The sequence below is a fragment of the Osmia bicornis genome, chromosome 7 (genome assembly GCF_907164935.1).
Source record: "Osmia bicornis bicornis chromosome 7, iOsmBic2.1, whole genome shotgun sequence".
NCBI classification, from domain to species: Eukaryota; Metazoa; Arthropoda; class Insecta; order Hymenoptera; family Megachilidae; genus Osmia; species Osmia bicornis.
In genome coordinates this window covers 2,480,535-2,503,091 of record NC_060222.1, presented here as the reverse complement: position 1 = coordinate 2,503,091, position 22,557 = coordinate 2,480,535, and the positions used below count along the sequence as shown (strand labels likewise).

At 38.1% G+C, this 22,557-nt stretch overlaps 2 protein-coding genes across 5 annotated transcripts in view; one reads left to right on the top strand and one right to left on the bottom strand.

Annotated features, from left to right (window-relative positions):
* LOC114880265 (tudor domain-containing protein 1) overlaps positions 1-22,557 on the bottom strand; it is a 161,073-nt gene that overhangs the window by 95,832 nt on the left and 42,684 nt on the right. The window lies entirely within an intron of this gene.
* Positions 21,904-22,557, top strand: part of LOC114880149 — a 40,091-nt gene continuing 39,437 nt past the window's right edge. Inside the window, exon 1 of the mRNA XM_046286359.1 lies at positions 21,904-22,060. Within this exon, the coding sequence (XP_046142315.1) occupies positions 22,006-22,060 (55 nt within the window). The 5' untranslated portion in view covers positions 21,904-22,005. The remainder of the gene's footprint in view (positions 22,061-22,557) is intronic.

Below are 22,557 nucleotides of genomic sequence, written 5' to 3'. Positions count from 1 at the left end.
GTCCTCTTTCACGCATTTCTACCGACCGAATTGATTCTTCAATTTAAGCATTGCCTTCTCTGATCGATTAAGATCATTCGAATATAAAATACTTATTTAATTTATCAATTATCAGTCATCTATTTTCATTCAATTATTGATTCTATTTTTATTTTAATATAAGAATATTTTTCAAAATCATTAATTTTGCAATAGACTGTTTTAAAATTTTAATATTATTTAATATTTCTATAGCGAACTAGTTGCGAAATAATCCGTCATTTATTACTTAAAAATAATCGGATTAGAAACTTTCAAATCTAATCACTTAGAATCCCCTGCGAACAACAAAATTCCTATCTAAGATTCACGAGTTACTCTCCTTTCTTAGAGAGATTATGTCATTTAATAAATCACCATTGTCACCAGCGTTCGCAGACTAGGGAAAAATCTGCAACAGAGGATTATCGAATATCTCTAGGCATCTGGTAATATTTTTAACCAGTGGAGCAGACGATGGCTTATTATTGATCGAGTTGATCGAAGTAACGTCCTTAACTCGACGTGCACGACAGGTTACGCATATCGAATGGTAATGTCGTTGACAGACGTGTCTCGTGGAGAAAAAATATCGCGACTAATGAAGAAACCGATGATTAAGGGATCCTTTGCCAACTTATTAACCGACTTTCGCTCCACAGACTATTTGTAACGATCCAATTCTGTCCCAGTTATTTTGTACTAAAAATATTGATGAAACGTTTATATAATAATTTTTTCTAATCCTTGAGCTTTAAATCGATATTCTATAAGTATCATTTTGTGATACTTTTATGTCATGAAATCATGTCAGCATAATCTAAAACAATTTTATATGCAAATTATTCTAGGGAAGTGTTAACATGAAGCCAATCATTCAAGTACTTTATAGAATGTTTTTCAAATTTATGCAGGTCGGATGCAATCAAATGATGAAATTAATCTCGGCTGTAAAACGTTAATAAGAGTACACACCGATTCTTGCGCAAGGTAGAACGTTTCACGATCGCTCCCTTCGTTTCTGCAACGTTCTCCAATGTTATTTATTGCAGTGGTATCGCGTGATACCGAAAGTACCACGGGCGATCGTGATGTAAATGCTGCTTTGATTTCGTAGCTGTTGCGTGAACGAAATACGTTCAAACAGACCGTGATTTATTTCTTTTCAAACTGTGAATTAATAACGAGAGCACCGTTCCGGAATCTTCTCGTTACTGTCAAGAGATTGCTCAAAATGTTGCGTAGTTTTCAAACCAATCAAATGAATGTTAGACAGAATTAGATGGATGAGAGTAACGCAATGGTCGATTACTTTATGCAATTTGTGGTATTGATAATTTCCATGAAAATCCATATATAAATTTAGAGGAGTGCTTGTAAAAATTTATATTTAATCATTTAGACAGTAGACTCTTGTTATATTGCCACTTGAGCAATTTAACCCTCACATAAAATTATATTCCAGGAAAATGATATTATATTAACATCTCCTTCTTCTAAATGAGAGCTTGGAAGTTCAAAAAATTGTCCATTTCTATAGCTCCCTCCGTGGCAATATAACGAGAGTCTACTGTAATACTATCTATCAATGTCCATATCAATTTTCCTCCTCTACTAATTTTTACAATATTTTTCCAGAAACCTGCTACTATAAATTTACCTCGATGAATATGATTATTTATTCCATTTTCAGTTGCACGCGTTATCCATAACTGTACCCAAGAAACGAATCTTAAAAAGGAAAAATTTTACTACGGATTTATTACCACGAATACGAGCTCCCTGTTACGACACGAAACGAAGACAGTAGAATAGAATAGGAGAACGTAGAGCATTCTAAACGTGCAAAATAATGCTGTGCCTGACAACGGGTACGCAGCGAGTAACCGTGCGGCAAGTTTTAACGCAGTCATCCCTTTTTCTTGACGCGGCCGACAGTAAAGCTGGCTCCGGCTAGGATCCAGTTAAATTACACCGATCTTTTATTGCGACACGTTTATACGTCGCTGCGGCGAAGGTGTATCGTTACCGGAAACTCGATGGTCGGTAGGTACCACCGAGCCATATTCCGCCTCGTTCGAACTACAGATTCGTCGCGGATTGTAAACAAAAATACGATCCTGCCACCTGTACGCGAGGCTCGTATAAGGGGTGCTTTTTTAATGCTTTATGCTGAGTTTCATCAATAATTGTTCCATCCCGCATTACTGCCTTTTTATATCCGTAGAATTACGACAGACGCTAAAAATTTTGATAATTCCCTGCTGAAAGCTTTGATTAGAGATGAAACCATAACTATGCAAAAATAATTAATTTCTGTTAATTTTTTTCCTCCCACACTGACTTAGATTGCAACTAAAATTAGGGAAAATTTATAGCATTTTCCTTGCAGCTGTGACAAGGTATTGGCACGTTATTTCTCAAAATTTCCAGAGTAACCGTAGCAGTAAAAAGCAAGCCCCGTATACGTCAGCTCGTGAATCGGCGCTCGGGTGGCCGTGTGTCAGGGATGGCGCAAACGTAGAACCGTGCACAGGGGGGGAGAGATGCGCTTTAGACGGAATTGCAGGGAGCGCCTCAGCCATTAACTTTGATGCGCTTATAAAACGCAGTAGGTTTGAGCGAGTAACGTCGACACGGTGCGGATGCCACGTATCGCGGGACGGGAAACGTGTATGCATGCAACGGGGAGTATAGAGTTTCCAAATTTAATAGCCTTGTGTGTCGAGCAGGACGCAGGAATGAGGAATGGGTACACACCGAGGGTAGTGGGGTGGCTCTCGACCATAAATACGCTAGCTGGTTGATTATATGGAGCCCCATGCCAAATCGACCGCCCGTCCCACACATTTCCACCACCTTTCGCCCATCTACTCTCACGCGTCCAACCCCCGCGTCTATCCTGCACCCTTGCCGCGTGGCCACGTTTTATCCTCCTTTCTATCTCGTCCACGTTGCGACTCGCGCCAGATCTCCGCTTCGCTTCGATTCTATTCTGGCCTTTCGGTGTATCGCAAGAGTAGAACACAAGTGTAGATCCGTCTCATCGAAGCGTATCTTCGTGCATCAGTCCGGGCTACACGTTGGCCCGATTAGTTTCAATTTCTACCCCTGTGCTTGAAACTTACGAGTCTAATTACCTCGTGCAATCTAGCTCTGGATGATTCCGCAGACTACGGGATCAGAGTTTCAAATTTTTGCTGAGAAATTTCTTGGAATAATATTTCTTAAAATAACATTTTTCTGATTTCCTAAGGACCGATGGAATCTTCTTATTTTTATTAACCCTTTGCAGAAGATCGACGAATTGGTAATCAAAAGGAATTGGTCAAAAAGTCTATCGATAGACTTTCGGTAGATAAAGTGTTAAGAATGCTCCGTCCCGAAAGGGTTAAAGTATAAATAGTTTGAACGTCAGTTTGGTAGACATCAGGCTAGAACTCGATCGCTTCAATAGAGCCACCGTGAACGATGATTAACCTCAGATATAAAGGACAATTTCGTCGAGTCTCACACACGAGAATCCACGTTAAGATCCGCGGGGTTAACCGTTTCTATTGCAGTTAACTCGAGCGATGACGAGCATGCATTTCAGAGCATAGCCCGGGGCATTCATAATCGAGTCGACGCGGCTGGTTTTTGGAGCGCGTTTGTACGTTCGAGCGCATCGTTAATCGACTATGCGCAATTATTTACAATATCCTGCAGATTCAATATTAATCAAAGGGCTAACGACTGTCATTTCGTATTCCCGTTAATCGTAAATTCACCGACACCCCCCCTCTGGCCCTCCGTTATTATCCACAATGAGTTTCGCGATTCTGTCAGCCGGAGGATTTACTTTGACACATCAGACAGAGGATGGTGTAACGTATGAGCGAATAAAAATGACAAATTGATACGGGGGAGGCTTTTTTACTTCCAACTGACAATTTCTGTCGAGTGGAATAGTGTGCGTTATTTTGCAAAAACTAATTTGATAGTTAACCTTTCGATGGCGGACCATGGAGAGAACCCGAATTTTAATTTACATCGTATCGAAAAATAATTGATACAATAAATGTTAATAATACAAATATTTCAAGTCTGGTGAAAAAAAAGATTACGTTTAAAATACCAATAGAGGTTTGAATAAATAACAAGAGATATAACTAACAATTCAAAAAAAATACACACACCGAAACACGCGTCCACTGTATCATATTTTATTTACGATTCTAGTACGTGACGAGCATATGGAAAAGCGAAAACTTTAAATCTCTCATGAAATTTTGAGCAGTGTCCTCCCTATGTACATTCAATGCATTATTAAACACCATGTTTCCCAACTATGTGCAAAATTAGAGTCGAATTAACGTCCTGTCCTCCACCCTCATAATTCAATTAAATTAATATTATACGCGGTGTAATAATCTCTGAGAATTGCACCCGTATATCAAGAGTGTGATGTTTTAAAAATTCTCTGACGATGGTATGGGTCGCGTAAATTCCAAAAAATAACGCGTTTCGAAGTAGCGAAAAATAATAGGTACTGTTATGGAAATAGTGATCGCACGGTGTGAAGTATCGAGTGGACGAAACAACGAGGAACGGGATGATACAGAAGTTACAACAACTGGAGGGCGGAAGTGACAGGGTACATGACTGGTAAACGATGTTGCTCGCAGCCACTTGTGGCGCACGTAACAGGCACGTGAGCGGGTGCAGGGGTCGCGTGTTGCATTCTATAGCGAGAAACGGGGTGAAGAGCACGATTACACGAATGGTGGTTGTATAGAGGCCGAAAGCGTGCTGGCTTGCCAAGCAACAGTGTGCTCTTTCCCTTTCTGTGCTGCTGTCTACACGGCCGACAGTTTATTTTCATTCAGGAATCTCTTCGGTGGTGTTTTTTTTTTTTTTTTTTTCTAGAGTGAAATGCCACTTGTGAAGTTTATATTTTTATCCCTAACAATTTTCAAAATTGTAAGCTTTGAGAGTTCTCTTTATATAGAGATGTCAGATAGAAATATTCACATCATCATTTTCCCTGGGGAAGCTTACCATGTTCGATATTCTGCATATGCAATTTCATCTATGATAATAATAATAGTAATACTAATTGAGGATTAATGTTTCATTTTCTGTACAGTAATATTGCATAATAATGTTATGTTATTATGAAATTATATTAAAATGAAATATTAAATCATCCAAAAATACGAATTAAACCATTACTGCACTTATAGCCTGATATGCAACTGCACAATTGCATCTCACTTTCCATACAGTCCACCTATTTTTAAATAATCAATATTGTATCCTATCTAAAATAAAAATAATAGCAATATAATAATTCAATTCGAAAATCAATCACAAATCAATCGAAATGGTATAAAACGAACGATGGCAATTTGGAACAAAGTTAACCGTAGCGGTGATTAACAGAAGGTAATTACACGATTGACGTAGCAAGCGCAAAATGCAACCAGTACTCTGTTAAGTTCGTTAGTGTAATTAGCGTTCGCCTGAGCCGAGGCCATGGCTCACCGTTCCCTAGGTAGACACGTAACCTTCTTAGGTGATTAGGATTCGATATAATCCCACGTAAGTCTCTTTTGTGATGGCGCCGTGAGAAAGGCGGGGTTAGACTACTGGATGCTAGTAGAGAAGGTCGTCGAACGAGTTAATATGTCATGGCTATAAATCAAAGGAAAACCTGCCGACAACACGGTACGAGACTTTCTGTACTAGTAACGTCAGACAGATTTATCTGATACCGTGACAACAACACTGGAATCTGGGTATTTAGAAAGTGGAAGCAAACGATTTCAGTGAAAATCCATGGAATTATTTCGATGAAAGTTTCTGGATAACGATCCTACCAAAATGGATCATCGTACCAGAAGAATTAATGACACGTTAAATTGCTTGGTTGATTTTATTTTTATTTTGCATGAGAATTTTTATTTTAATTTCATTGTTTATTCATGACAGACACACTGGTGTAAATTGGAATTTTCAATTTTTAAATATTTAAATAAAATCTAGGTTTTTTATATCAAATTTCCTTGAAATTTTTATAATTTTCTAATATTTTATAAAACTTGTTAATTTCTTAAATCCGGATCTACTTGGGATAATTTTTATAAACAGATAAAAAGCAAAAAATTGAACGGCATGAAAAAAACGAGCTAGAAAATATTGGCAGGCGAGAACTGTATCGCGCTATTAACGGAATATTTCTCGCCGGTTTGGACACCGATGGAAACCGGGCATAATATCGCGAAAAAGAACGGCACAATCAAATATATAAAATCACTCGAATAATTGATTCCAGTTTAATGCGTCGCATTAACGGAATTGTAAATTTCAGCTTTGTGAGTGGAGAGAGAGACAGCGGGCAAAGGGTTAAATCGTAATTAGCGGATGGCAAAACCGGACAGATATACGCGTAGAATTCTAACGACGTGCAATCCCATAAAAGCGTTACCCTCCCTTTTCGACCCCGGCGCACCCTCCGACACCCATCGCGAACGCGATTTTGCCCGCTGTAAAAGAGTTTCTCGTGGTTTTTATTCAAATTATTGCCTCGAGTGAAAGGCGCCGCAGAGTTTTTTCCCCTCGTCTTTATCACGCGAAATAACGCCGGATAATCGAACGATCGTTGCTCGAAAATCCGGAATAAAGTACTAGATAATACGGAGAATCTGTGCAAATGGAGGAAAAAAGATTCTTGAAACTGAACGTAAAGAAGTGAACTATTAATGTACTTATTTGGTTTCAAGGAGAAATAGTTTTTTTTTTAAATTTTAAATACCTAGAATTCATATGCAATTTAATATAGAAACGTACAGAAGCATCTTTTAATAAAGATGAAAGAATATTGAAAGGGTTGAAAAAAATATGAAGATTGCAAATTTATCAGCCGACTCAATAATCTCTCCAGTTCATTTCACCGAATGATCCGTAGTGCATTAATTAAACCATAAAGTATCATTTGTTGATCGTCCCGATGGAAACAGATGAGAGTCATCGAGGGTCCACGAGTGATCGAAGGTTTAAATCTCCAAATGAGTACGAGTAACATAAAAAGGCAACGGGAGAGCCCCGTCGACAAGAGGGAGACGACCAATCGATCCGTCACTTGTAATCAATTAAAAGCCAATAAACCAGACGCTGATTGGGCTGCGAGCACGAGAGCGAAAACCAGGACAATAATAGCGAGTCATTAACAGCTGCACAAGCTGTGTTTCTATGGGAACTCGTCGTTCGACGACTACGCTCGATTTCGAGTTCAGCTTTGCAAAAGCTCGACGTCAGCCAGCGCGGTGTCCCCGCTCCGCGAGCAGACTTGTAATGACGCTTGGTACGCGCGCGCCAATTCCTCGAGGAGGAAACACCTCGTTGACCCCGTCTCAATTTCTCCGCGAGCTCGCGATGGATGGATTGATCGAAAATATCGAAAAACACGCACCGTCGCGCGTGAATCGAGAAAAAAAAGGGTTGCCGGGAGAGAAGAAAAACAGAAGATGTGAAAGGGGTGGCTGTGCAAAGCGAGAGGGTGTGTTTGGATTTCAATTACCGTAGGTTACGGAAAACTGGCGCGACTCTCGTTAAAAGCGACGACAAGCTCCCTCGATGGATGGATTTCTTTCATTTTTCCCTTCGTCGATTCGAGATTCATCATCGGGCTGCGTGAGAAAAAGAAAGGAAAAGAAAAGAAAAAATTAAATAAAAATTCACGCGTGCTCGCGCCGCTAATTGCGGCCAAATAACGCGCGCGATCGAGCATCCTCTTTCCTCGTTTAACGTCCGCCACTTCAAAGACGCGATTAATTCCCGCGAACGAACTCCCTGAAAAACTCGCCGTTCCATGTGTATCGTTTCATTTTTTATTCTTTTCCGCTTTATTTTAATCGTTTCTTTCTTCCTTACCAGTAGCTGCAACGGGATTGGATATACGTATGAAAGAAAAAAAAAAAAAAAATTAAAATGCAACGCGGTATCGTAAAACTGCTTTGAGAGTATTTCGGACCTTTTAACTCTGGAATATCGTCGCATCGCGTGCGGTGAATCCGGAACGCGATTGAAACCCGGATACAAACGATTGTTTGTGCAAAGGTAAGCTGAAAGGGAAGAAATGATCTTCCTTTTTTCAATCGTACGCGATTTCATCTGTGTAACGGTGGTTTTGGTGTAAACTAGTGGCTTTTAGCGTTCCGCAAGAGTAATAGATTTTTACTTTTTTTCACAGCTCTGTCCGGGGATGAAAAATCATGCTTTACAAAATATTTTTATTTCCTTTGAGAGCACTTTGTAATTCAGATTTACTTTTAAAGAATTACCCGTTGCTAGGTGTTAGAAAGCGAAAATAATATGAAATATAAAATTAAATTAAAATTGAGGCTCTCTTCATTAAAGAAAATTTTTCCTAAAGACCTCATCAGCTTTAGATTCTGTAAAATCATTTTACAGCAAGAAAAATCTAGCCCAAACCCATTAAAGAAAAAACCTCCCTCGACGCCCCTTAATCTGCGCCCTGCACCCTCAACCCTGTTTCAAAAAATTACCTACCCCAACTCATTAAAGAGAAACTCCACTTAAAGAGAAACATACCCCACTTCCAAAAAAAAAAAAAAAATCCATCCAAAAATTCAACTTAAACCCCAATCTCGTCCATATCGCAACGCATAGGTGTCACTTGCGATCGATTTGAAAATTTCAATAACGCTCACTTCCGTCTGATTCTCGGTCCCGATCCCCTTTCTGGTCCTTTGTGTTCCAGTGTTTGCGCAGAGAGGAGATCTATCTCTGCCGCGGGTGAGTACGAACGTCCGCCATTTCGCGGTGCAGTAGGAAGCGTGTGCGTGTCGAGTGCGAGGAAGATAGGTGGGGAGGGTGCGATAAAGCGAGAGGGTTTTGAAACGGTCGAGAGGTGTAAAGGGTGGGCGGGGTGTAGCGGGGATTTAAACGGCAAATTCAGAACACCACCGCCACCCTTCTCCGTTCCATCCGCTCCTCTTTATCGCCACCTTTATCCGTTCCCCTTCTATCCCTCTCTGTCGGTTGCTATTCAACCACCCACACGGCCACCCTTTTCTTCTTTCACCCGTCCCCCCGGTGTCTTCGTCGCTCGAGTTTTACGTCAGCCGATATATGCACGCGAGTTTATGCCGTGAGAGCCGGTAATTCCGGCAGTTTCGCGCGAGCCAAGCAACACCCCGTGAAAGAGGAAGAAGGAATCGTCGAGGGTGACAGATGTACCGGAAGATGGGGTACGAAAGAGAAGGATAAGAGGATCCGTAGAGAGAGAGATATATGTATCTGCCCGAGGAATTTCAGAAGCGTCACTCGCGGAGAGAACGTAACTCCGTGGCCGTTTCGAAGGAAATTTAAGTTTTCATGGGATCGAGGCAGCGACTACCGTGGGTCCCGCCTCCTATGTAAACGGTCGTTCGTATGCGCGTGAAACGAGCAGACGGATGTGCACAAACAGGGTTCAACATAGTGTACGCGATGCCTTGAGAAGAATGAGAGACTGCTGGGCGGGCTGCAGCGGTTATTAAAAATTAGTATCGTCTGGCCGAGGCGTACCGCAAAAATTCTCTGTTTCTTCCTATTTGAATAATGTCCCTGGCTCGAGCGATGTCTGTCTGGATGCTGCTGCTTCAAGGAAATAACTGAACGCGCCCGGTCAGCTACGAAAACGAGCGGGAAAAAATGGATGCTTCTCCTTTTGGGAGAATCATACCGCGTTTTTATGCAGCTGAAATTTAAGGAGATGGAGATGAGGAAGTTGATCCTGGGGGGATAATTATCTTAGGTGTTAATTTGAGAGTTTGATCTAAAAGTTGAAAATAACTACATTTTCAATCTCAAATAAATGGGCCAGTAATAAAAGTTTCAACTGATAATTTCGATGTCTTGTTACCCTCCAAGGGTAGCTTGTTAGACGTACACGAGGATGAAAGAAACGTGCAAAGAAAGAGAAACATACGAGAAGAACCCGTTGAAAGGTCTGTCGCCTACAATTCCTCGTAACGAAACTTTTAATTACATTTATCCTTTGGAGATGACGTGTACTCCTGTTTTTACCCTTCGAATATTTCTTTCTTTCTTCGCTCGAAATCCTTGATTCTCAATTACACGAGAACGCGCGTGTTGTTTGCTTTCTTTCACAATCAGACGGGGTGCAAGGCGAAAGCCAGATGTTTCTATGTCGATGAAATCATTTCTTAATTTAACCATTCAATCCTTTTAGTTCATAAAACATTATTTAAAATTCGTTTTCTAATTAAAAGAATTTCTAAATATTAGCCGAATATGGCATCAATGAATTTTCTATTTAATTAAATTATACAATTAAATAAGTTTCAATAAAATCCTTTAAACTTTTTATAAAAATAATATTACCTATAACTTGTAGAAGAATAAAAAATATTTTATAAAATGGTTTTGCAATTGGAGTTTGAACCCAGTAGGTACTTTAATCACTCCTACAATAGATTACTGTAAATGTCTCCCCTGGGGAACAACAGCAACGTATTTACTCTGTTGTTTCGTTTTTTAAACTTCATAATTTTTTACTCGTTACGCTGTATTACGTAGCCGGTGGTTTTATCGGTTGATGTTTATTATTCAATAAGAAAGTTCAGAAACAGTTGTGCACTTTATTCCTCTGTGAAACTGCCTGTCAATATTTTACCCCTTAAGCGACCCTATGATACACCTTTTCCACCCTCAATAACTTAGAACTGTAACAGATGGTATAAATCTGAAACCATATTTTGAAGAAGACAATTTTTTTATAAAAAGACGCAGCTCGATTTTGATTGACTCTCAAACACCTTCGAGAGCATTGTTCCCCATCGAAATAATTATGCAGCTCATCGCGGACTAATTCGAGGCGACTGAAAGATCCTTCGCAAGCTTGCGTTTTTCTGCGAAAGGTCGTACGAAGATTACAACGACAGAGAGCGAGAGAATAACGACAGGTCGGATGCAAAATAGCCAGACCATCCACCGGTATGCACCTGTAATTTAGAGTTTACGACCGCCATAACCGAGACTACTAGTGCTTTTGGCAATGTGTCCCGACACTGAGAAAACCTTCCATCCCCTTCACCCTATTCCATCTTAACGTTGTTTTAGTTATCCCTGTTGGTGTACGTTTCTATCTAGCTGATTCTATTGATCCATGAGAAATGAGGTTGATGAAGCAGAACAGACGTCAGAATTTCAAATTTTCCTAACAGGAAAAAAACTACAATCAATTTCAAAATAATTTCTTAAATATTTCTTTAAGCATCCCCAAACTATACCCAAACATTTTTATCTATATGCACAAAATCCAACAAATTTGAAAGTCGGAACAAACGCAAGATGAAAAAAATCGGACCATCCAAAACGTTCTCGCCGAATCCACGTACAGACTCTGTTGATCTAATAACGTCCGTGGTCGAGGATACGTGCTGTGCGAAGAGGAAATTTGAAATTAATGTACGCCGGCTACGTGGGCCCCGGTGAAATTAGTAAATAAACGCTGGCGAAAAGACGAAAGGCCACTGAAATTTTCATCGAACCGAGCGGCTACCGTGTGCCGAGTAGCCGCCGCTGCCCCAAGAGGATTTCGTTAATCCTAAGATGCGTTATAAACCGATTTGCATCGCGCCAAGCGGAATCGGAAAACGAAGTTTCCTTCGGCATCGAACGGCCGCTGGGAGGAGCTTTGCTCGGACAACCTCGACTGTAAAACGTTCGCCAAGCTATGGGAATACGGATAGTGTTTCTTTTGGTAACAGGTGGTAAAGGGAAAAAAGCCATTTTGCGTAAAAAATTATGAATGAAGTCTGTTTACGATGAAGGCTAAAGGCTTTTTCTAAAATAAAAATATGAAAATGTCTCTACGTTGATAGCCACTCAGATGCTATTTAATAAATAAATATTATTTTTAGAAAAGCCTCTTTACCATCATTTCAAACACCTGATAAGAATATTTTTAATTAAATAAATAGAAGAATTTCTAAATGATTTCCTTTGGACATTCAAATGTCCCAAATATGGATGGCACATTCACAGCAGATTATTTAACAAAACAAAAGGAAACAACGATGTATAGGGAGTGAAGAATTCTAGTTGTAGCGAACGAAATCGAGGAAATTCGAAGCGTAGCCGATTATTATAGCGGCTCGATCCGCTTTCAGTGAAATTCATGTAAATTTCAGCAAGATTTTCAAGCGAACATTTCGCGCGGCACACATGACGCGATACTGTTGCTGCGAGAAAATCCGCTCGTCGCTGGTAGATAATTCGCTGATGGCTAATGGCCGTCCAACCGAAGCGGTGTACGTGCAACGCGAATTTAATTCGGTGTACCTGAATATTGGCGCACTCGACGAGAAAGCGACAATATCGAACTTCGCTTCTCGAGGCTGCTCCCAAAGTGTTAGCCGACTTGATAAATAAGTCAATAATTCTCTCTTAAACATTTACACAAATCTATTAGAAGAACCATAATATTATTATTTCCATTACTGCACATTATTTTGCAGAAAGAAAGACAGAAGATTGAAAGAAATATAATGACCCCCTAAATATTTTGAAACATATTTCAAAAATTATTTTTTAATGAAAAGTAGCTCTAAGAAAAAATTACATTTATTGTACTAATTTTTAAATAATTTATTACATTTGAATTTTGTATAGTTTAGACCAATTTTACTACCCTCAAAAATTTGTCACCCTTTGCAAATGTACCTATTGATCCATCGATCATTTAACTCATTCCGATCAAGAATTAAAGAAACTTCTGCTGTTTTTGCACACAATTTTGCGTTATAACTTAAAAGCTAAAGTGAACCTATCCCTTCCGAGTACCCATGTCCTATTCACTATCAGAAACAAAAGTAACTTTCGCAAGTCCGGGGCACAATCTGCGATATTATACATTAGAATTATTTGGCTTACGAGCAGTAGCTCGACTATAACTTAAAAGCTGAATAGTAGCAGCCCGTTGTAAGTTTCGCCGCAGCGATCGTTAGCAGCAGGAACAAAAGTAACTTTTACTGAATGCCGGGCGCAACCGGCCGATATTATTCCCGTAATCCCCAATAACACCGAAGGCTCTTTCCATTCCGTCGGTTTAAACGAATTAAATTACTGGCGTCGTTTCGTCGATCGCGTAGGAAAAACGCGAAAACGGGGGGCGAAGGGTGTACACGGACAAAACGAAAATTCCGTTCGCGAGGAACGCCGCGGTGTTCTTAACGAGCGAAACACGCGATCGATCATGCACACGAATAATCAGATTATACGGACATCAATGTGTAATAATACGAACGAACGAACGCGCAGGATTAATGAGCGTTAAACGAGAACCGAAGGGAGAATGATATGCGAACAGCTGGAAAACGAATTCACGATCAACTTCGGCCGTTCCATTAAACGGTATCTATCCACGTTATTAACCATCAATATTTGCGAAATAGTTGACGCGAAATTTCGACGACCACCGCCTCGTGCGCCGATACGAGATTGATTTTCTTCGATGCTCGTTAATTTCAATATTCGAACAGATTGGATGATAGTTTTCGAAAAAAATATTCCGTTCCATCGATGGACCATGTTTTATGGAGATTTTAATCCTAAGGTTTTAAAAAATTTCATTTTTATAATTATTAAAAGAAAATTGTTGAAGATTTTATGGATTAAGTGAAAACAGTTCTTCTCGTGAACAGCCAAGCTTTTTTCTCATACCTTTGGAATTTTATTCCGTGCCGATGTTTCAATGTTTTGCTTTCACGAGCAGATACATCGAATCCAGTCTTGGCATCCTTTCACTTTCTTAAAGGAAGTAATAGCCGATCGAATACAGTACTCCGTATCCGCGTACCCAACGAATACCGATGATATCTACCATAAGTAGATCAATTGCAGTCATTATTGCCTTATTAATAGCAATAAAGGTTCATTTAGATCCTATTTCGAATACTTTAATGAAACTCAAGGATTCTTAAATTTCATAACTCACATATGTAATTAACAGTATTCCCTCGAACCACAAAGGGTTAATTTTCTATTTTAGATTTCAATTTGAAATTAGACTTGAATAAGTTTTATGAAAAAAAATTATTTCTGAATCTAGAATTTACTTTAGATATTTTCTTAACACTTACATTACTCTTTAAATTTTGCAACAAATAAAAATTAACACAGTTTACACCTACACATTAGCAAGGATCAGCGAACCTGTAGTCATCATGAGATGAACGAAGTTAAGTCACGTTTGAAACGCATCAGGTGGATAATAAAATCATCATTCTTCGATACGTAGCGGTAAATCGCTTTACAAGAAGATCCAGGGAATCACATGGGGCGTGATGACATTACTTTCCAACGAATCAGGACAATGAAGCTAATTTATTCGTACGTATAGACGGAGGATAGTGAGTCAACGTTGCACGTGCAGTTGCAGCTAAATAGCCCCTGTTTCTGTCGCGGATAAGAGGCACCACCATCCTCCTATATAAAGCATATATTCATACGTGGAAGACATAATTCGAACAGTCGCACCGCGGGCGTCGAACGAGATACACAAACGAGACATTTCGCGTAACGAACCCTTCTCTCGACATTTCTCTTTTCAATCTTTTCAATTCAATTGCTACGCAACTGAATGAGTTACACGGGGAGGTACAGAAGTTGACCCTACCTTAATGCGCTATTAATGTTTCTATGGTGAATAGAAGATCTTTTTATAAATTTACTGAGGTAAAATATTAACACTTGGAATATTGGATAATTAGCATAATTAATATAGTTAATACTTGGAAATGTCCCATGTTAGGGTCATTAGAAAAATATTACTATTATGATGATAATATAATATAGAAAATTGAAAGTTTGAAATTGAAAATTTGCAAATTATTAAGCTTTGCATAATGTAAGCCAGCAAATAAAACATTTATATTCCCAATAATCAGAGCTTCAAGTTGCCCATTTTCACCGCGTTAATCCACGAGTTGTAATTCAACAAGTAAACGATTTTAGCAAAGAAACGAAGTAAATTCGTGTACTGAAAAGCAGTTGCTCGAAAATGTAATCAGACGACGGGCAAACACGTGAAAGTATGAAATTCGCTCGGTTTCTTGGACCGTGTATCAAAGGAACGTCGTGATGAATAGGAAATACCGGTGGTTCCGGCTTCTTGGTGGAGGAATCGTTTCGATACGATTTCTCGGTTAACGGTACACGTTAGTGGTATTCTATCACCGACAGGGTTTCCCGCGAAGAAATAAACCTCGATAGACTCTGGGTGTACCGTTGAAATTGGCAAAATAGCTGCTCTTTCGTGAACGTCCTCGTTCGCAGGGCTTCGGCACACACGATATTTCCACAAGAAATTCCTACATGCAAACCATTTTCCATTTGGCAAATTTTATTTCGAATTTTCGATAGTCATTTACAGCCTTAAGAAATTGGCTAGTGCAAAATTTTGCAATTCTATAAAATTTAGAAGAATGAAAAATGCACTTGCACTTGCACTTGCACTTGCATTTACACTGTACTGCAGGAAACTCTTATTGGAATAATTTTTCAATTATTACACAACAAATCTTTATAAAATCCTGCAAAATTACATAAGCTTTCCTTGACAATCTTTAACCTTCTAAATAGCAATTAATTTCTGCCCACATCAAATCCCACTCACAATCAGATCACAGATTAAAATTTGCCAAAATAAATAGGATTTCTTTTATTATAAAATAAAACAGATTGTCTGTCATTCAGAATTGTAAATGTAAAATAAAAATCAACACGTCATCTGTTATTCAGAAATTCATGGTTTCCTTTGTGGGCAACTTGTACACTGGAAACCAGTGTCTGATGAACTGGTACCAAGACTGGGTTACTTTCACCGTTCTTCAAATTTTAATTATGTGGTTTTCAAGGCCGCGATGGATGCTCTGTTGAACGATTCAACGATCAAATTCCACGGCTTTCTATCCACCGTAATAAGCCCGAGTATATACGATTCAACCGGAACAACACTCTCGACATCCGGCTACTCCCTGCCTCTCTATATGCACCTTCAGGACGTTCTCGTCGAACAACGAACAATGGTGGCCACTTTCGAATAGAAAACATCTTCCCATGCTCGATTCAATAGGGATCATAAGTGCAACAATGAAATTGGTCGCAAGGTATGAAACTTGTTACGTTCACGGTGACCCATATTGGGGACCTTATTAAATTTCTTACGTAAAATTTGCTGCCACGTCGTTGAGAAAATTTTTATCGAGAGTTTCAGAATATTTTAAAAGCGTAAAATGAATTTTGAAAGAAAATATTCAAAAAAGGGTTAAAATTGTGCCTTTAACAGATCCTATGGGTCATCAATGACCCATGGGAAATTCAAGGCGTTAAATAATTTTTCGAATTTTTAGAAATTATTATTGACCAGTAAATTGAAAGGAAGTTAAATAATCGTTTCTTTGATGATCGAAAATGACTTGCATTCACAAATGCACGCGATGCAACGAGAATTGCAATGCAAAAATATGCACTTCACATCGTAAGTGGTTACACATTGTGATTCAATCATTATGCAACACGTACGATCGAATTGGTGAAATTTTATTTCTTTTTTCCTTTGTCAATGTACATATTCATATTATCATACATGGAATTCTGTTAAGCCGCATGTTTATTGAATCTTGTTTAAGCAACTCAATAATTGCAGTCGTATTTGCATTTTGCATATTGCTTTTTGTTCGGAACGAAACGATGATCGTGCTCGACGTTGTTGCAAATTTTATTTCTTCCTTGTTCCAATTAATTCACAAGCCAAATTTCACGTGGCCGGCCAATGCAATAAACGAGAAATGCATAAATTATTAGTCTGTTTATCTACACGAATGAATAATTATACGTGCATCGATAAATTTGTATCCCGATTATAGGGAAAAAATGAACGAACGATTAACTGAATTTGCAAATATTTCTCATTTTTAGAAATCATTAATTATTATTATTTTACATCACGATTTCCAAATGTTTTCTAAATTTCTAAGGGTATTTGCAAAAAGTTCCAAATTTTTGAAAAACTTGCAATTTATTTTTAAGAAAATTATTAGAAAAGAAATTTCAAATATTTTAAAGCCCATTTTTTGAACTAAAGAAGATTAGTAACAGCGAAATGAGCACCAATTACCAGAGAAAGGGTTGAAAAGAAGTGTTATTAGATTTCTTGTCCCCTTTGTTATTTTTTGTAAAATGTGACATGGTATGTATGTTTTCTATGGGATATACAACAAGCAGTGACATTTGTATAATTCACAATATCGACGACAAATAAATAATCCCTGTGGCGTATCATAAATAGTTGCTAGCCAGCAATGCTTTTTTCCACCTCCCCCACCAGCTTTCATTACGAATGGAAATTTTTCGCGCTCTCGCGTTTCATCCGGGATATCCCTGCCGAAAAAATAGCAACGATAACGAACATATCAGCGGTCGTGAGCAGTAATTGTCGCCCCGCGAAACTGTTGCGCGAAAGCTTTTTTCGCGTTCATTCTCGCCCATTTCGCCGACTAATATTCCGTTTTCCCTACCAAGTCCCTCGTCATTATGACGTGTTTCGACTCTGCGCTACATTTCCCGGAAGTTGGTACCGTGGAATTCGATGAAACAATTTGCCGGCGAATCTTCCAGCGCCGATTTGTCCTTTGTAATACGAAAAAATAAAAAATACTGCGTTTTCCTTGAAATTCATTTCATTGCAATATTGCATATCACTGATAAATGAATAATAAATTATTAGAAGTGTGCGAGAATGAGCTTTAGGGAGAGCAAAGAGGTGTTGATCCACCTACGAGAAACAAGTTGAGGGAGTACCTCTGTCTAGGAACTCTTTCCGCTAGAGTTTCAGTACATTTCCGAAATCAAAGTCTCTAGAATTGCAGACGGCGAGGATATATTATTAAGTATTCACAGAGTGGAGACGAATTACTGAAAGCTGTCGCGTGGAATTCGAAACTTTTCTCATGAAACAAGTTCGAGGCGTCGAACGGGGGAAAATGAGGGATTTCGACGTTGAATTTCTTAGATCTTTGATGTTCCCAGGATCTTAATTATCACCTTTTTCAGTTACCCTCCATCGAGACTAAATCGACACATCAAATATTCGGTCAAGTAAGAGTAATAATTACATTGATATTTTTTTATCAATAACAGAGGTATTAATTGCTGTTTATAAATTTGCAATTCATAAACCTTCATAAATCTTATAAATTCATAATTCTGATTCTTCCGAATAAATCAATGAACCCAAATTGTTAATGGATTTTTCACGAGAATTACAGAGGATATTTTCAATCAATTACCGAAGACGGTTTGTTGATTTACCAAGGATCAAAGAATTGGCAGCATTCGCCGAAAGCTCGTGCGATAATTTACTTTACACCAATTCTTTCAACGCGTATGAAAATTCATTATGCTATTAGTCGGTAATCGGCTTTTCGAAATTCCCGGTTTTGATCCGATTACGTAGCGATTATACGGCTCTCTTTTTTTTTCATACGACGGTCCATCGAGAGGAAAAGATAAAAATTCATTCGGGCGAGAGAAAAACCTAGCCATTTTCTTCGCGTTATCAATATTATAACAGTGTTTTCCCGTGTTACCCCTCGATTGCACGAATATTCCACACTCGATGGAAATGGTCGTTATAATACTCGTTCTAGTGGATACTCCATAAAAGATGATTCCGCATGAATTAAAAAAAAGGAGCAAGTAAATAAATAAACGTAAAACGTAGATTGAGTCTCGTTTTCAAACGATGTAGGTCCAAAGTATTGGATCGTTAATTTCAAATGAAATTTTATTGAATAACTAATCAAAGGTGTCCAACAATAATTTCATTTTTTTAATATATTTTATATGATAAAAACTGTAATAATATATTAATATAATACAATAATAGTAATAATAATATTACTATTTATTATTTTTTAAATAATTAATGTCCTTTTAAAAAATATTGCAAATTTAATAACAACGACCAGTCCCATCGAAATACCTTGTTTGTCGAATGATTATTACATCGACCACTCATCGATTATTACATTTAATCGTGTCAATTATTGAACAGTATTTGCTTTCGTCGATAGAATGGTAATGAAGGGACTGAAAAGCTGAGCGTTTAATGAATCGGTTGAATTGCAAGCTCCATGCAAATTTGCATCCGATGTAAACAAATGATGCAGTTATTTTCGTCGTACAACGTGTCGTGACTTGCATCGCAAAAAAGGGAGCTTGTGTGCCTATTGGAGGAAAATTATCGATGCAAATATTGCACGTAACCCATTTCGAAATATCAAACTAGCACACTTCGACTGCAATTTTGCATCTTCAAATACAGAAAACGTTACAGAATCTTTCATGCAATTCTACGAAAACCTACCGGAACTGCTGCCAAACCAAATTCAATTTCGCTTGGAAACGATGTCTCTTTCAAAAAAGAAAAAAAAAAGAGGGAAAGGAAAAGTTAAGAGATGCGCGTTCGTTTGAAACGTTGCTAGAGTGTTCGTTTCGCGGCTCTTTGAACCGCGCTAATGCACGGATAAGTAAATAAACGAACAAGCAAAAAAGAAAAAAAGAAGAGAAAAAAAAAAGGAGGAAGAAACGGTTGAAGGGTACAACCGGTTTAATTAAAAGCGTGTAATTAATCGTAATTATGCTAGTAGTTCTCTTTTCGAGTCAGGCTGACACGTTTTGCAAGACGCGGCTCAATGGATAAACGAATCAACGCTCAACACCGGGAATAAAGATGATGAGCCGACGCTGGAAACGGGGACTGTACAAGACACTCGACGCTCTGTTTGTTTCCAAGTGCTGAATGTTAACTTAATATTACGTGTTAAATTAACGAAGTCAAACGTTTCTATTCGAGACTTTTTCGTCGACGCCTCCGCGAAGCGTTCGCAGTCATTCGTACGTAAAACAGTTGCAGAATTACAGACTTTTATTTGATAATTAAAAAAGAATTTTGATAAGGACGATTAAAAGCGGTAAAGTTAATTAGGAAGACGAGATAAATGCTTTATAATGAAAATATTGTAGAATAAATTATTTCTTAAATTCAGATACCCGGAAATTAATTCGGATATTGGGATAATTTTGCAATGGTAATCTAAATTCCAAGAAGGAATATTTTGAAATTTAGAAGATAGTTCATAAGTTACTTCTATAATTATATGCAGCACAGTGACGCACGCGGAATTCCTAATTACTAATTAGTTTCTTGGATCGTGTGAATTACTTCTAAGCTTAGAAGCAGTTCTTCATAAATGACTGAAAGTGGTTGGATCACTTTCGAATCCAGTGACTTTCAAAACAACAAACATAATTTAAGTCTTATACCGCTTTTAATCGTCTATTAGACGGTCCAGTAATAAACTACTTTTCTCATAACAAAAAAAATACACATTTGCATATAGACAGAGGTCGTTAAGGAAGGAATGCAAGATCTAAGATGCTACAAGATAGTATATCAAAAAAGACTTACTATGTCGAAAGGAGGAAAATTAATTGTTTGAAAAGTGAATGTTAAGAAGGTTTCCAATTACTCACGCGTTAACTGCAACGATTACGCTCTGTTTAGTACTTGATATGGTACGTACCTGAAACATAAAAAGTTTGGTTTGTTGTTAGTTTTAATTTTAAAAAAATCATAGACAAGAAAATGAATTGAACAGTTATATTGTAAAATAAATTGCAAGCATAAAAATATTTAATGTGAAGGAAGAAATAATAAAATTAAATTAAATGTAAATTTAAATTCTTTATATTAAGAACTTTAACAATTTTAAAAAATTCTAAGAAAATTAAATTAGTTTAAATATGTAAATTGGAAAGTCATATCAATAGGAGAAAGTCACGTGTAACAGTAAATCATATATGTAACATTGAACATAACTAAAGGTAATTTGAATCTGTATTATTACAGTTCGGAACGGAACCTGTGTTTCAATATGCGAATGGAAATTCGATAGCGGTATACTTATGCAACGTTTGAAAGTTATCGTTGGTAGAAAAATAACGTCACATAAAAGAAGCAACAAAGACATTGCATTGGAAGGGCTTCTACGAAGAAATGATATCTGGTGGTAACATTCGCCTTGGACTGTTCCAGCTTTTCAACTTGAAATTCCTTTGTACTCTATTGAAACTCTAAACCGATTGAAAATTGTTTACTCTTCTTATAAATATTCACAGAAAACAATAATATCTCAAAGGGTAATTCATGAGATAGTAGAGATCAAAGTGAAGAAGTAAAAACCACTGGAAATATCTGGTATGCACCCAAGTGCATCAAATGCATTAAATGCATCCAAAATTTTAACCTGCAGTATGTACCTTTTAATCCAACTCTAATCATCCATAAATCCTTAAAAACCACCCTTTTCCCGATTTATTCATCCTCCATACCAAATTTCAAATTCTGATCCCATAATTATAAAAAAAATGATTTTATCTCACAATAAATAAGAATATTGACTCAACCATTCATTCATTCATAAAATCAAGAACTGTTTCCTGTTGGTTCCTCATTACATCATTCTTTTTTCTAAAAGACCCATAAATCCGTCCACGTGTTTAACATCCTTCTTCAGAATTCGTGAGAAGGCAGACACCTGATCACCTCGAAGGTGTTCACAGGTCTGAGCTAAGGATGTAAGCGCGCCTCCACCTTTTCCTTCTTCCCACCACTGTCCTTTGGTAAGGAGACCGGTAGCAGCGGAGACTGAAAACCAGCTACATCAGCGTGGCATAAGCAAAAGTCGACGAACGTACGATTCGTTCTGCTCCAAGTGTCGGGAATACTAGCGGCGGTGTGCCAACGAAAACCAACAGTTTCCGCGTGGACTTGGTCGTAACGGGTCTTTCGCGTCTCGACGCGGCTAGCAGGTTCGCGTTGCGAGTGTTCCATTCTGTGTCACGAGGAAAATGCGGTCACCCAGTGTCCCCGTGTGCTTTGTTTACGTTCTACTGAGTGCTCTGGGTGAGTAGACGTGCGAATGAAAATCGTTTTTTACCTGTGCTTTAAATAGCACTGGGTGTACAAGTGAGCTAAACTAGTGTTCTGGATTAGAGTGTGATGAATATGATGTTCTTGAAAATAGGAATCTAAGTAATTGGAAAGTGGAATTGAAATGTTAAGTGGCACTTATTCGTGTCATGATTACATACTTCATAGGATTTATGGATCTTGTAATTTCAGATTTCTTTTTATATTGATGGGAAAATTATTATTCCAACTGAAATTAGCTGATTAGAAATTAGGCTCTTCCAAGGTTTTCCCAAATTAAAGGGTTAATGATAGTGTTACCTTTGGCTAAGGTTAAGGGTAAAAGTAGGTGAAGAAGCCTCCAACCGCTAGGTCTTGAATTCAAGACCTACCCTCCTGCATCCCTTGATCCAGAAATACCTAAAGTGCACCCAAGGGTATCGACACCTTATTAAATATTCTTTAGCCTGACCCTGATCCTGAGTTTAAGG